Raw genomic sequence first — 17,039 nt, forward strand, 5'->3', positions numbered from 1 at the left:
AAGCCACAGTCCTTTCAATGACACACAAGTCACATATTCCCCAACACTGAGGACTTGAAACTCCTCATAAACTTCTCCTGGAGCTCTGTTCTAGATCAAGAATTTGATTGATGAAATTATTGATAAAGGCTTGCTTTTAATTCCTTGTCATTACTCAGCTGGTCCCTTTCCATCCCTCAGAGACATCTCTGTCACCTTCCTTCTGGGAGTAAATCCCACCTTCCCATAGCACTGAGAACAGTGCACATTGGGTACTTAGCAGGGCCTCTGTGTCAAAAAGACACGTAGACTAGATAGAGGCTCCCTCTTTGGTTCACACAGACCCAAGGTCATGACACAGCAGATTTCAGACCTGGGATGAGCTATTGTTCTCTGAGGGCATGGGGATGTTTATCAGCATTGTTGCTAATGTGTTTCTTGGAGGTGAAACATAAAGAGAGAACAGTTGAGAAGGATGTGGGGAAGCACTGAGAGTGTATGGAACAGAGCAGTGCCTTTGACTCAGCTCTCACCACCTGAAGCCCACTTGATTCTGTGAAGTTCTACTGCCTGAGAGGAAGCTCAGATCAGAGGGAGGAAGGAGAGCAGAGGCTGGAATTTGGTTGGAACCGAAGTTCTTCTCCTCAGAGGGAGAGAAGCACCATGAGAAGAGAGATGGAGATGTTTTATGTGCTTCCCTGTAAGTGGGGTACCCCTTGGCAGGGGCTCCTGATCACAGGTAAGACACTAGATCTCTGGAAAATTAGCGAATTTCTGTGGTCTATAAAGAGAACGGAATTCTGAGAGAAGAGCCAAGATTTCTGTAGTCATAGGACAAAAATACAGGGAGGGAGAGAAGCTCAGCTACTTGTAACTATCTGTGGACAATAGGTGATAAATGATAAAAGCCTCATCTACTCCCAACTCAAAGTCAAACACATTGGCTGCCATTTCTGAAGCCTTGTGTTTCCTATCATGACAGGGTGACTCTTCAAATAGAAATTAAACAGGGGTGGGTCAATAAGACAAGTTAATCTGTGGAGACATGAGAATCTGAATTTAGTCTTCAGCTCATACATGGTAGATGGAGAAAACAAACTCCTTCTGGCCTTTTTCTGCCTTAAAATATTTCAGAGAATGAATGTGCTCATACACACACTGAGAAGTATGCCTTCACAAGTACACATACAATACATAAATAAATATAAAACCATTTAAATCACACTTGAGTATAATTTTTCTTGTTGCCTACAAATCTGGAGCTATGTAGATAAACCCATGTAGAAGCAATTTTCACTCTCGCTCTCCTTTTCTCCCTTCCTCTTACTCCATTCCTTTCTTCATCCATCTCTCCTTCCTTTCCCCATTCCTTTCTATTTTCTTCCTGACTACATTCTGTCCTTCCATCCTTCCTTAATTGTTTCCTTCCTTCTTTCCATTATCCACTGTTATCTAAGTCTTTTCCAAGACCTGAACCACCAAAAAGATCAGACTAATCTCTGTCCTCAAAAATCCCTGATTCTATTGAATCTGACATCAGCATATATAGAAAATGATATCAGGGTTTGACTGATACCACAAAGTATACAGAAATAAAAGTTAAAAAGTGAGGATTCTTTAGAGGAAGAGGTCAGAGAGGCTTCCTCACACCAATTCAGGGCAATGGTAAATGGAAAGCCAGCCATACACCTGATCAGAGAATTCCTAAGATGAATTTCAATCAGAGGCTCTAAGGTCATAGAGGTCAAGCTGCTCATGTGTCAAGGAGGGTACAGAAACCCCTACTCACACACCTAGGCTGAGTTATGATGTCAGCTGTTCAATATTGATTGTTTTTCTCTTTTCACTTTTAGCCTACTTTTTAACCTGTTGGCACCTGCCCACCACTGTCCAAGTCATTGTTGATTTAGTGCCACCCCATGTTGTTGAAGGAGAAGATGTCCTTCTTCGTGTCCGCAATCTGCCAGAAGATCTTGTAGCCTTTGTCTGGCACAAAGGGGCGACAAAGATGGACCTCGGAATTGTACTTTATTCACTGACCACTAATTTAAAAATCACAGGGCCTGGACACAGTGGTAGAGAGATAGTGTACAGAAACGGATCTCTGCGCCTCCAAAATGTCACCCAGAAGGACACAGGATTCTACACGCTACGATCCTTAAATAGGCATAAAGGAATTGTATCAACAACATCTATATACCTGCATGTATACTGTAAGTGATTTCTATGTGAACTATCAGTGCTGGGTGGGTTCATTCCACTGGATACACACAGGATGGTGGCCTGTGCCTACCTCCCCTCTACATTGTGTCCCCATCTTTGTATTTTGGCATTTAGTATGTGACTTGCAGTGCAGACTTTCCTTTTTTGGTGGTTAGAGATACAGGATACAGCAGAGAGCAACTCCAGGTTCAGCTGCTATTTTCTTGGGTCAAAAGGATACTCATTAGCTTTGATAACTTACTGGAACTACAAAAGGAACAGAGCAATAACAAAAAGAGTAAAAGCATGAAGATTCAGGATCTGTAAGGGAAGAAGTCATGAAGACATCATGACAAAACCATCCTACTGTAAATTTGAGCAGAGATCTGACAGCAGTGAAATAGCAACAAACAAGTGCAGGGACACCAATTAGGATGATAAGATACTTACCTACACAGCTAGATGGAGCAATGAACACACCTATTCAGGATATAGGGCTTCATCTCACCAAAATGCAAAGTTCTTACTATTGATGGATCTCTCTCTCTCTCTCTCTCTCTCTCTCTCTCTCTCTCTCTCTCTCTCCCCACTTCTAGCCTTCCTTTGGACCTGTGGACCCCTTTCCACCTCTGCCCAAGTCAATATTGAATCAGTGCCCCCCATAATTTCTGAGGGTGGAAGTGTTCTTCTACTCATTCACAATCTCCCAGAGAATATTAGATCCCTTTTCTGGTACAAGGGGATGATAGTGTCCAATGATCTTGAGGTGGCAAGACACATAATAACCATGAATTCAAGTGTGCTGGGCCCTGCATACAGTGGTCGGGAGACAGTGTACAGCAATGGATCCCTTCTGCTCCACAATGTCACCTGGAAGGATGCTGGATTATATACCCTACGAACTCTAAGTACAGATATGAAAACAGAATTAGCACATGTGCAACTGCAGGTGAACAGTAAGTGATTCTCTGTGATCATTCAGTGAAGGGTGGGGCTTAGACACATAGGATTATGATACTTGGACTGTACCTCCCTTCCCTCTGCACTGTGTCTCAGTGTTGGTGTTTGAGCACTAAATGCATGACACATGTTAGAGAAAAATGATCATACGTCAGACTGTATCTTCTAACTATACCCCACACACGTTAAGGAAGACCTTGATGGAATATAATTTAGCCTAAGAAGTCAGAGTTAGCCCAGTCTCTTGGGGGAATGGAGAACAGGGAGCTCTGTACTCTGTCATCTTTCCAAGGCTGGACTACTGTGAGAGAGGAATGCTTTGCTAGGACTCAAACCTTACTTTCTTGTATAACTGATAGGGAACAATGTTTTTTCACCGTCTATATCAAACTGGTGTATTTATAAACCCCAAGTTAAAAGTGTCATAAATAAAATCCATCAACTGGGTCAGGGATCATGGAGGTATGCTGCTTACTGGCTTACTTTACATGGCTGGTAAGACCACTCTTATATATCACCCAGTACATGTAGCCCAGGAGTGGGAATGCCTGCAATAGTCTGAACCCTTCCACATCAATCCCAAATATATATTGAAGATTGAGTGGGCAGCTACAAAAGGCCTAACTACAGGCCAATCTGGTAGTGATATTTTCAATTGATACCTTGTATTACAAGATGGCTCTACATTGTATCAAGTTCATGTTAAACTAACCAGCCTAAGTGAGCCTTTTTGAAGACCTGAACCCTGAAGATCAGACTGGTCCCTACTTTCACTTAGTCCCAGTCCTGAATAGTGCAGGACAGAGAAGAAAAATCTTCTGGGAGGTGAATTTAGGAGTTGAATGGAAACACAAAGAAAACAAATCAAAATAAAAAAACAGAAACAATAAAAACAGATAGTAAAACCCTGGAAGTTCATGGAAAGCATCCTCTCAACCCCCCCTGTGTGCAGTGTGTTCAGTGTCTGCCTGAGGACAGTGAGGGAGCAGGCATGCAGATACTTGAGGGGAGATTTCCATCCTGAGGAAATGACACTTTAAGGGGCACTGAGGGAATGGAGGAGGTCACATTACCTTGATTAAGTAGAACGGACATTTAAACACTAGGAACTTTAGGCTGAGTGATGAATTTGTCTGCTCAAGATGGAGGTAATCATCTTTACACAAAGCACAATTATCCCCATGTGTGATGATGGTTTTTCTCTTTCTCCTTACAGCCTCCCTTTCTCCTTGCTGTAACCCTCTCACCTCTTCCAAACTCATGATCCAAACAATACCTCGGTATGCTGCTGAGGGTGAAAGCACTCTTCTCCAAGTTCATAATCTTCCAGAAGAACTGCAAGCTTTTACCTGGTACAAATTGAAGTCTAGGACCGAGGTCCTTAAAGTTGTAGAATACAGCAGAGCCATGAATTCCACCACCTGGGGGAGCGAACATAGCAGAAGAGAGATGGTGTACACCAATGGATCCCTGATGCTCCAGAATGTCACTGAGAAAGATGCAGGATTGTACATACTAGAAATTCTAAATAGAGATTTCAAAATGGAAAAAGTAGATGTGAAACTTCATGTGAGCAGTAAGTAACTTTTTAAGGCCTCCACCTGCTGGGTGTGGCTTATGCTACTTCATATACTGGACTATCAATACTGGGTTATGCTTGCTTGCTCCCCATTGCATTGGGTCCCCACAGTGAGGTTTGGATGCTTACTGTGTGTCACACATGTGCTAGACAAACTGCAGTAGATCAGAATCCTTCATCAGTCCCCCCCTGCGCTGAGGAGAATGTGTGCTAGATAACTCAGCACAAGGATGTCAGCCTTACCACAGGCTCTTGTAGCTATGAATACGGTCCCAAGAGAAACTCTATGGTTTTCAGGCAGACCCTGGCTGAGGAAGCCATGGCGTCCTCACAGAGAGTACTAGAAAGCCCTGACTCCAAAACTCTCTCCCTGGATGACTCCAGGTTAACAGTGCTTGGTTTTCACTTCATGTTAGTGTTCATGACGGAGAACAAGGCTTTACTGACTTTTCAAGTCCCATAGAGTGTGGAACAAGCTGTGCATTGCTATGACAGGTGCAGTTAGGTAGGACATCTGGGTATCTTTTTCTCCTGAGTTTCAGTAGACAGGTGTCTAGGTCATAGCCTATTTTTCTTCCAGGCTTAGGAGACTTAATGGAAGATCAGTGATCTCATAGAAGAAAGGGGGGAGCTTGCTACTCCAGACAATGTTCAGAGCCCAACCTAGGGAATTCTCTTCTACATGTAAATAGTTACAGATGCTGCTGATTTGAGCAGCTCCTACATCCCAAGATGGAGGCACTGCTCATAATTAAGCTTAACTCTTAGACACAACAGTGATCATTTACAATTTGTCATATTATAGGAAAATTGAGAATACAGTGACTGAATCAGGGTCACACAGACCATGTATGATAGATCAAAAGCACAAGTTATATATATATATATAATCACAGTTCTAACTTATCTATCCTGGAGGACTTATTAAGCATAAATTAAAGAGGAGATGATTGAGCTCTCTAGGGATACTATCATTTGGCTCCTCTGTTTCTTTTCAGAGCCTGTGACACAGCCCTTCATTCGAGTCACCAACACCACAGTTACAGTAGAGAGCTCTGTGATCCTCGCCTGCCTCTCAACTAACACTGGGATCTTCATCCGTTGGATCTTCAATAATCAGAGTCTTCAGCTGACAGAGAGGATGACACTGTCCCCAACAAAGTGTGGACTCAGCATAGATCCTGTCAGGAGGGAGGATGCTGGAGAGTATCAGTGTGAGGTCTCCAACCCAGTCAGTTCAAAGACAAGTCTCCCAGTCACCCTATCTGTGATGAATAAATGACCTCTTTTCTCATCCTACAGTAGAATGAGGGCATTAATTTATCAATGGGGTACAACAAGGAGAAAAACTTTGTGATGAAAATGATCAGGTACAGCCAGAAGGTTCACTCATGCCTCTACTCTTGGGATACATATGTCTATAAGGACGGGCAAAGATTTAAAGTGAGACTCTGTCTCTAAAGGAAAATAAAGACATCAATAAAGTAAACAAAAATGCAAAGTCATTAAGAGCTTATGTTGTGTATCAAATATGTAGCCAAACCTCAGAATCCCTGGGAAATGATATCAGGAACCCTCAAACTTTTTGAGTCTTCTGTAAAAATGGGGCAGTGTTTGCATAGAGATAAATGTTTTTTTTTCATCTGCTCAGATACATTTTATGTTTAACTAATTCACCTAACATTTATGCTGCATGGACACAAGCAATCCATTCAGTGAGGATGAGTGACAAAAGAAGAATTTGTCCATGCTTCATTCTTCAGAGAGAAACCAGTTATGTCCACTGGTTTCTCTCTGCATAATGTCTGTCTGGGATTTCTGCATCTGTTCTGTTCTCATGTGCTGGCAAAAAAAAAGCCTCATTGATGATGACTGGTATGAAAATGATCTTTGAGTACAGCATATTATCATTAGGAACTATTTTTTCATTTTTTAATTTTAGCAGTCTTATTTGCACACATTTTGGCTATCCAGTCTCTTGTTCTAGGTTACACAAGCAGTGATAGATATGGGTTCCTTCTTGTGAAGTGAATCTTAAGTGAAATCAGACATTGGTTGACTATACTATGTCCCAAGAGTGGTAGAGCTGTATATTGAGGTAGCCATCTTTCTGAGTATCAGCCTTGTTTATTTCCATAATGGCTATACAAGTTTGTATTCCCACCAAAAATAGAGGAGTGTTCCCTTTGCTCCACATCAATGCCATCATGAGTGGTCACTTGTATTATTAATCTTGTCTGCTTCCAATCCTGGTCTATAAAAAGCTATCATATCTCTGCTGTAACCTTAGTTGAGCAGTTCAACCCAGGGCTGGTGTGCCAACTAATAGAAGAGTACTCATGTAGCATGTACAATCCCTGATTCATTTCCAGCACAACGCACAACACAGTCTCACTGTACACTGTGCAGTGTACATATGTGCATGGAGTCAATTCTGAGATATTCCCCATCTCCATCACCCACAGAAGCAAGAAAGGGCCCTTAGATATCCTGAAAATGGAATTACAGTTTTCTTATGAGCTGTCATGGGTGACCTGGAAACAGAACATCAGTCCTCTAAAAGTATAGTCATTGTTTTTAACCACCGAATCATCTCTCCAACACTCCTAAGTGGATGTTTACATAGGCAAATATTACTGGTAGAAGGTAGAGGTATGTTTGGCAGAAATACATTAGTGATTTTGAAATTTAACATTTTCCATATGAGACCATTGTTACTTATATAAGGTCAGTCCCTGAAAGGGTTACTTCTGTAAGGAGTACAATGGTGTATGATGAGATACCGATGTAAACTTGTCTGAAATAGTGACTTCCTGTCCATAGAGAGTCCTAAGTTAGCTGCAGGATTCATTGGAAGGATGAAAGCAAAGTCTTTTCATCTGCCTTTCTGTAGTAGTGGCAATAACATTCCAGAAAACACATGATTTCCTGTCCAACAGGTGGCCTGCAGAGTCGTGGAATTTTGTAAAAATTTCCCTGAGGCAGGTAGTGTAGTTCTTGAGTCATATGAAACTGTCCATTTGTTTTTGACGCATAGAGCAGACATTTCCTCAAGATGCTGATTCCTGAGATTAACATCTCTGAAAAACAGCACGTCTTTCTCCACAGAAACCTGAAAATGTCTCCAGGGTGAAGAGACTGCACACATTGTTGTATGAAGACAGCTTGTCTGTAACCTATCGCTCATATGAGGCAGATCTACACAATGAGTTTTCTGTGTCTCAGTTTCCCAATGATAGTACATATGGTTATGAATGTTGTCATGGTGATAAAGTAGCCTCACATATAAACATGGTCCCAATAATGTGAAAGGACAGCTATATAGATGAGCAACATCTGTTACTGCTTGCCTGCAGGAGAAAATTCACAAGACTCTAAGCACATGCAATCATCAAGGGGACCTAAGTCCTCTGTCCTTCTATTTAGAGACCCTGGCCATCTTGAGAAGTCTCATAAGCTAATTAGCTAATGACTAATGGTCAGGACACCAGTGCAGCTTGGATGCTTATGCTGAGACCCAGAAAGAAATGCCCAATTGACTATTGGGTACCCAGGGATTGTGTGGAATCCTGGGGATTAGAGTTAAATGAGGTTGTGATTACTCTTCACATAGGAGGTGGGGACTGAACTCAGGTCCTCTGGAAAAGCAGCAACAAGTGCTATTAAACACTGGATTATCTTTCAGTCCCCCATTTCTCATTCTCTTCTCTGTTCCCTTTTAGATCTAGTCAAACCCTGAATTCATCTTCTAAATAACTTTCTGCCTTCCAGTCCATTTCACCTAGGACTTTAATAGTAGAGAACAATCTTGCTGTTTTGGGATATTCCAGTACCTCAAAAAAGCAGAGACATCTGTGGGTGAATGAATGAATGAATGAATGATTATACAAGGGCAACACCATAAAAAGACCAAACCTAAGAATAATGGGGATAGAGGAAGGAGAAGAATTACAGCTCAAAGGCCCAGAAAATTTATTTAACAAAATTATGGAAGAAAACTTTCCCAACATAAAGAAGTATATTCCTATGAATATTCAAGAAACATACAGAACACCAAATAGACTGGATCAAAAAAAAAAAAACATCCCCTCGCCATATAATAATCAAAACACAAAACATACAGATTAAAGAAAGAATACTAAGAGCTGCAAAGGAAAAAGGTCAAGTTACTTATAAAGGTAAACCTATCAGACTTACACTGGACTTCTCTATGGAAACCATGAAAGCCAGAAGGTCCTGGATAGAGGTACTGCAGAAACTAAGAGACCATGGATGCAACCAGACTACTATACCCAGCCAAGCTATCGTTCACTATCAATGGAGAAAACAAAATATTCCAAGATATACAAGGGCACTGTCTTTGAAATGACTATCATTTTGGTTGCTAATAAAATGGAATTGTATTAGAACATAACTTTTATTTGCAGTTACTTATGCATTTTATGTATGTTTGTGAGAGAGTGAGAGAATATGTGCATCTTTATTCATGCATACATCAGTGCATGGGTACAAAAATTCTACTTAACATACAAGAAAGATAGGATATGTAAGTGAATTGGCTCTCCCCATCCACCAAGTTGAAGTTGGGGATTGAACTCAGCATTTCCACCCTGATAGCTTGTACCTTTACTCTCTGAGCCATTTTGGTGGCCCACCATGATCTGATTTTCATTTATAGGGAAATCATGTCATAGTTGAGAACACTAGTTTTCAGAAAATAATTGCCAAAGATGATGCACTTTGACAATAAAACAATCTGGTTCCTCCTCCCCTTACTGTTTTCATTTCCCCAAGGCCTTTCTTCTGCCAAACATTTGTAACTCTCCTTCCTCTCCCTTTAGGCTGTGAGAACAAATACTTAGTCCCCTCTCAAGCTCCTATCATAGAAGACTCTTGCCATACTCTGAGTTCCCATTCACTGTCAAGGCATGATCTCCCTACTTTGTGTTAGGACACAAATCTGCAGCTTCAGGTCATATCCTCACAGCTTTAATCAGACCACATCTCTTGCAGCTCCTTCTAGGATAGAGAGTGTAGGAACTGTCTTGCTGTGACCCGTATGCTCTCAGTTTATAATACCTGGCTCCTCCAAGTTCCTTGTCACTTACACTACACTGAACTGAATAAATGATGTGAAACTTTCATCTGTAACTTTCCTATGTTCTGGGAATTGGGGGAAGTCTGCTTGGTGATGATGCCCAGAATTGGAGAGTGCTCACAGAAGAGGTTCCTTGGATTCCCTCCACGATCACTCTCATGGCAGCTATTTCTTGTTCTCACACTCTCCCAAGCTTTCTCTTGTTTTCCCTCCCTTTTAAAACTTTTAGGAATATTTTTTAGAATTTTCTTGCATGCTTGTTGCATCTACACCATTTTATGCCTCATTCTCACCCTCTATCACTTTCCATGATTTCCATGCTCTCTCTAATTCATGCTACTTTTATAATCATTATTAGAATACATATATTTATATAAAATTTATCAATGTATGAATACAATCTGCTGGGTCTACTTAGTATTGCTCATGTGTGTATGTGTTTCTGACTGACAATTCGGTATTGGATAATCTATCAGAGGCTCATTCATGGAGAATACTGATTTTCTGTCTTTCAGCATTCATTAATTACTCTAACACTTTACTTTTGGGTGGAGCTATTGGATATTTCCTCATCCAATCTCACAGTAGACATGCTGGTCCTCTGACTTTTTACAATCTTTCCACCTCAACTTTTGAGATGATCCCTGATTTTAAACAAGGATATTGTAATACAGATAAATCACTGGGACTCGACATCCTGCAATATTTGTTGTTCTAAACATTTTGACAAATTTTGTAGTTCTTTGTTGGCCTCCATCTGTGAAAATAGAGGCTTTGTTGAGCACTATGAGAGGTACAATTAGCTGTAGGTATAATGCTTAAATTTACCTAGAAATTATATTAATTTAGGAAAGTGGCCACACTATGTATTCTTCTAGGGTCTAGGACCTTACTAGCCGAATGAAGCTGTCTAGGACTCCAATACCAGAAATGATTTCACTCCTGTCAAACATTTCTTACATCTAATTAGATAGTTGTCTGTTACCACCAAGAAATAAGTGCCTTCCTAGAAACTTTATGTATATCTGCACATGCTATTTTACAGATTTGCAGATATCAGAACTGAGTAGGACTATAGTGATATTTTATTTCTGTTTTAATAAAGAAAGCTTGTCTAAAAATAAGAAAAGCAAAGCAGCCAATCCACTAGGGAAGCTTTACCTCTACCAAGGCAAGGTGATTGTAGACTAAGCAGACTAAATAGACTAAACCTCTCTCTCCTCTCAATTTTATATTCCCTGTAGTTCTGGAACTAAAGATGTATGACTCCCTAGTACCAAGATTAAAGATATAAGCCACTATCATCTTGATTTGTTTTAGCATTGGTCTAGTGTAGTCTAGGGTATCTTTGAACTCACAGAAATCCATCTGCCTATGTCTCCCAAATTTTGGGACTAAAAGGGTGTGTCACCACTGTCTGACCTCTACTGTCTTAGTTTTGCCCTTTTGATATTCAGGCAAGTTTTATTTATTAGAACATAAAATAAATATCACTATATAGGACTACTAATTATTTCCCTCTGTTTCTAGGTTTCATTGAAGCTCTAACTATTCTAAGATCTATTTTTCAGGGAGAAGATGTCTGGATCAAATCCATTTAGAATCCTCAAAGCTTTGTGTCCCAAACCTGGCGTGTCTCATATTATTGGGTATAGCAAAGAGTACACAATAAGAACTTAAGTCATAGGGGTGTGGTGTTTTTCTTCAGAAAGCATAGATCCAATCAGGGGCTTGGGTATGAGGAACTTGTTCTACCCCCCAAAAACAAGTTTCATGTAACAATCAATAAATATGCTTCTGCATAACTGTTTGAGGTTCAGTGCATCAGAGGCTGTTCCTCTCTGCTGTCACACAGTCAGATTACATCCTGGAGTTGCCTTCTTTCTTTTATGGTCCCATATAACTCAGAATACCATCAAATTCCAATTGATATTCCACTATGGATGAATAAATCTCATGGGACTGTACCCCAAAATGAAAGCTGTAAGCAATTAATGAGTTCTGAGAGGGGGACAATCAGTATTATTTAGGAATGGGCCCTCAATATGTCATCCAATCCCAATTGGTCAGGTAAAACATAAGCTTATATGAGCAATAGTGAATGGGCCTAACAGATTGTATTTACATATTTATTAATTTGTATATAAATAAGTGTGATATTAAACATTAAAGAAGAAGTCATAAAGTTGAGATTGAGTGAAAGTATGAGAGGGGTATAGTGGGAGAGCGAGAGGAGAAAATGGTGTAAATACAATAAGCATGTTAATTTTTTTCTTTTTTTATTGATTTTATTGAGCTATACATTTTCTATGCTTCCCTCTTTTCCTCTATCCCCCCTTCAACCCGCTACCATGGTCCGCATGCTCCAAATTTACTCAGGAGATCATGTCTTTTTCCTACTTTCCATGTACATTAAATCCATGTATGTTTCTCATAGGGTCCTCATTGTTGTCTAGGTTCTCTGTGATTGTGATTTGTAGGCTGATTTTCTTTGCTTTATGTTTACAAACCACTTATGAGTGAGTACTTAAGATAATTGTCTTTCTGGGTCTAGGTTACCTCATTCAAAATGATGTTTTCTAGCTTTATCCATTTGCCTGCAAATTTCAAGATATAATTATTCTTTTTCTGCTGTGTAATACTCCATTGTGCAAATGTACCACATTTTCTTTATCCATTCTTCAGTTAAGGGGCATTTAGGTTGTTTCCAGGTTCTCACTCTGACAAACAATGCTGCTGTGAAAATAGTTGAACACATGTCCTTGTGGTACGATCAAGCATCATTTGGGTTTATACCCAAAAGTGGTATTGATAGGTATTGAGGAAAATTGTTTTCTAATTTTCTGATAAATAGCCATACTGATATCCAAAGGGGCTATACCAGCCTGCAGTCACACAAGCAATGCAGGAGTATAAAACTTAAAAAAGAAAGAATATAAGGGAGAGCTAGGTAAAGTGAGGGAATGAGAAATAGCTGCCCTGAGAGTGATCATGGAACGAGGCAAAGGAGCCTTTCTGGACAGCATTCTTCATTTCTTGGATATATGATTTATCATTTTTCCCCCCATTTCTCAAAAAATGAGGAAAGGCCTTATCTTTTATAACCTCATGGAAGTAAGGGAAATTTTTACCCCATGTGATTTAATTTAGCATAGTTTAAATGACAAAGTAACAAGGAGCATGGAGCATGTAAACTGTGAGTATTCTGGTTTCAGGAAGACAGCTCTTACACTCTATGCTAGAGTGAGCTTCAGGAGAAGTGACTTGAGGAAAGCTTTAAGAATCAGGCCTAAAGTTGCAGACCCATGTCCTGACACAAAGTTGAGGATACCACAACTGGACAATGCGTAGAAGGAGGGGAACTCAGAGAATAACTGGAGTGTTCTAAGATAAGAACTTAAGTAGGGACTTGGGATTTGTTCCTGCAGAGCACAGGTAGAGGCCAGATAGGGAAAGTAGTTCAGCAGTCGGAATCTCTGGGTAAATAAGTCATGGAAATGAGTGGATGAACATAATGTTTCCCTACTGAAACTTGATCACCTTTGACATTTATGGTCTGAAGAACAATGTTCTCAACTATGACAGGGTGACTCTCCAAATGAAAATCAGACCAGAGTGGGACACTGAGATTGGTCAGTGGGTAAAGTCACTTGCTTCCACAGCTGACATGCTGAGTCATTCCCTGATTCTATCTGGAATAAGGAGAAAATCAACTCCCTCATGCCCTCTAGCCTCCATATTTATACAGTAGCATTCTCACTTTCAGTGATACATGCATTAGTAAGCACATACATATCACACACATATACATAAAATCCATAAATACTATAAAATTAAAAATAAAAATGATATTATTAACTGACTGCATTGCCTACCCACAAATGACATTCTCAAAAGGCAGTGCCTTGGTATACTCATCCATCCATCCATCCATCCATGCATTCATTCTTTCATTCATCCACATGTCTGAGCCTTTTTCAGGCACTACTGTTGGCAGACACCGCTTGTTCATTCCTGACTGCTTAGACCTGAAATAATCACACAGAAACTATATTATTTGCAATACTGTTGAACCAAAAATTTAAACATATTTTTAACTAGCTTTTATATCCTAAACTGATCCATCTCCATTAATCTGTGTATTACCACATGGTTGTGACTTATCAGATAAAGTTCTGTCCATTGTCTGGCATCTATATCGGACCTGGTTGCATGGCTTCTCTCTGACTCTGTCTACTCTCTCTCTCTATATATATATATCTTTCAGCTTGGCTTTACTCTGTTAAGCCATTGGCCAAAAGCAGCTTTTTTATTAACCAATGGATATGAAACATATTCACAGCATACATCACCTCCCCTTTTTTGTCTAAATAAAAAGAAAGGTTTTAACTTTAACATAGCAAGATTACATATAACAAGTATCAAGCAAGAATTACATTTATGTCTACTTTATTCTTTATCATAACTAAAGAAAACTATAACTATATCTATTCTTCAACTCCATCAAAGATTCCAGAAGGATATAATATTACCTAAGAAAACAGGAAACATATTGCAAGCAACTTCCAAAACTCTAGAATTGACAGAGACATCTTGCTACCTGAACAGTCACCCAAAGTTCTGTAACATTTCATCAACCATCTTCAGTCTATAGGTCCATAGTATCTAGTAGACTTTTCTATGAAGTAGGAAATTTGAAGATCTGTTCTGCCTTGCAATGGCAAATCCATCAGTTGTTTTCTTCTGTGTCCTGCAGAATGTCTGGCAGACTCTTACATGAAGCTGGAACCCCAAGGGACTGTCCCACCTTCTTAGGCAGCTACAGCAATCATTTTTCTGTAGGGTCCTTCAAGTCCAGTCAAGCAGTTCAGGCAAGAGCAGTTTCTTGCCCAAACTGCATGAGGAACCTCTTCTATGCCCATCATCTTTTGAAGTAGACTGGTGCTGCCAGGAGCAGATATGCCTCACTGTCATGAAAAGTTCTAAGTTCTTAATATATTTTAAATGCCATGTTCTATAGTCTTTAAAAGATCTGAAGAATATCTATCCATTTGAAATATATCTCTGTACATTTAGAAAACCTAACTACCATGACTACAAGTTTGACTATCATGGATGGTTCTCTGTTGACCTATATTTCTTAATTATACATTACCTTTTGAAATGAGCTGCACAAACACAATACCTTAATCAAGAGCAGAAATATACATATAACAAAATTTTGTCAATAAACCAATCTCCATACTAATGCAAAGTATTCATCTTTATAGCATATCCTCCTTTGAATGTAAACAAACATTTCTAAACAATATTTGTGAATTTGAGCAAAGATCTCTCCAAACTTCTTCCTGCTTTTTGTAGGGTAAATTCATTTTTGTGGGTGTTCATGGTGACTTTTCAGGGTTCAGTAGACCACATTAATCTGGAAAGAATGCACAGGTTCTCATCTTCTGTAGAAACCAAAGAAGTACTTCTTTCCAAAGAAACATATCCTTAGATTCAAATTTTGAAGTCAAGATACCTTTGATATATATATTGGTTTAGCTTAGCAGCCCATACAAGTCTCTCTGTACTTAGCTCATTCACAGCCAAAAGTTTAAAGAAAACACAATACACAATCCAGATTTTCTGTGCATTTTCCATCTTTACCTCTTTAATCTGTACTCCTTTAATCTGTAATTTGTCCTACTCTGTCTCTTTAAAGACATTCTTTTAAGTTTTAAAACCATTTACTTCCTTTTATAACTCTCTATATTCTTTTCCCTCTCTTGCCAAAGCCTATGTACATTTTTAAAAACACACTGTGACCCATTTAGAGATCTTTTTCATCTGAATTTGTCTTTATTGTCTATCTGTAATCCTATTTTGACCACAACCACTTCTTAAAATGTTAAACCATGTGACTAGGACTAAGGCTGCTTTGCCTTTTAAATCCGCCAAGTCCAACATGGCATAGGTCTGTTCACCACCTCTGTGAGCCATGCACACTTCCTTTTTGTCTTATTTACTGTGTCCTTTGCTTTACAGAAGTTGCTCAGTTTCAGGAAGTCCAATTTATTTATTGTTGCTCTCAGTGTCTGTGCTACTGGAGTTATATTAAAGAAGTGGTATCCTGTGCCCATGCATTGAAACCTACTTCCCACCTTCTCTTCTATCTGGTTCAGTGTGGTCAGATTTATATTGAGGTCTTTATTTCATTTAGACTTGAGTTTTATGCATGGGGATAGATATGTATCTATTTTCATTCTTCTACAGGTTGACATCCTGTTATACCAGCACCATTTGTTGAAGATTCTCTCTTTCTTCCATTGTATAATTTTAACTTCTTTGTCAAAAATCAAATGTTTATAGGTGTGTGGAATAATACCCTGGTCTTTGATTTGATCCCATTGGCCAACCTTTCTGTTTTCATGCCAATACCATGCTGTTTTCATTGCTGTAGCGCTGTAATAGAGCTTGATATCAGGGATGGTGATGCCTCCAGAAGATCCTTTATTGTATAGGATTGTTTTGGCTATCCTGGATTTTTTTTGTTTCTCCATATGAAGTTGATTATTGTTCTTTCAAGATCTGTGAAGAATTGTGTTGGGATTTTTATGGGGATTGCATTAAATCTATAGATTGCTTTGTTAGGATTGTCATTTTTATTATGCTGATCTGACCTATCCAAGAGCATGGGAGATATTTCCATTTTCTGGCATCTTCTTCAAATTCTTCCTTCAAAGACATAAAGTTCTTGTTGAATAGGTCTTTCACTTCTTTGGTTATTGTTACCCCAAGATACTTTATATCATTTGTGTTTATTGTGAAAGGTGATGTTTCTCTGATCTTTCTCAACTTCTTTATCATTTGTATGTAGGAGGTCTACTGATTTTTTTTGAGTGGATCTTATATCTTGCCACATTATTAAAAGTATTTTTCAGCTGTTGGAGTTCTCTAGTAGAGCTTTTGTGGTCCCATTATGTATATATATATATATATTATATACATTATATACATTATATATATAGTATATACATTATATATATATACACTATCAAATCATCTTCAAATAATGAAAGTTTGACTTCTTCTTTCCCAATTTGAATCCCCTTAATCTCCTTTTGTTTTCTTTTTGCTATATCCAGAACTTCAAGAACCATGTTGAAGAGATATGGAGAGAGTAGACAGCTTTGTCTTATTCCTGATTTTAGTGGAATCGCTTTGAATTTTTCTCCACTC

General features: G+C 39.1%; 1 protein-coding gene across 2 annotated transcripts in view; it reads left to right on the forward strand.

Moving 5' to 3' along the window:
* Positions 1-654: 654 nt before the first annotated feature.
* LOC130869462 (pregnancy-specific glycoprotein 22-like) overlaps positions 655-17,039 on the forward strand; it is a 31,088-nt gene continuing 14,703 nt past the window's right edge. Inside the window, exons 1-5 of one of the 2 annotated variants that reach the window (XM_057761659.1) lie at positions 655-718; positions 1,833-2,192; positions 2,778-3,137; positions 4,358-4,717; positions 5,719-6,002. In XM_057761659.1, coding sequence (XP_057617642.1) covers positions 655-718; positions 1,833-2,192; positions 2,778-3,137; positions 4,358-4,717; positions 5,719-6,002 — 1,428 coding nt within the window. Of the gene's footprint in view, positions 719-1,832; positions 2,193-2,777; positions 3,138-4,357; positions 4,718-5,718; positions 6,003-17,039 lie in introns of those variants that run through there. The other variant, XM_057761658.1, reaches the window with a different exon arrangement.

Source organism: Chionomys nivalis, chromosome 2 (genome assembly GCF_950005125.1).
Source record: "Chionomys nivalis chromosome 2, mChiNiv1.1, whole genome shotgun sequence".
NCBI lineage: Eukaryota > Metazoa > Chordata > Mammalia > Rodentia > Cricetidae > Chionomys > Chionomys nivalis.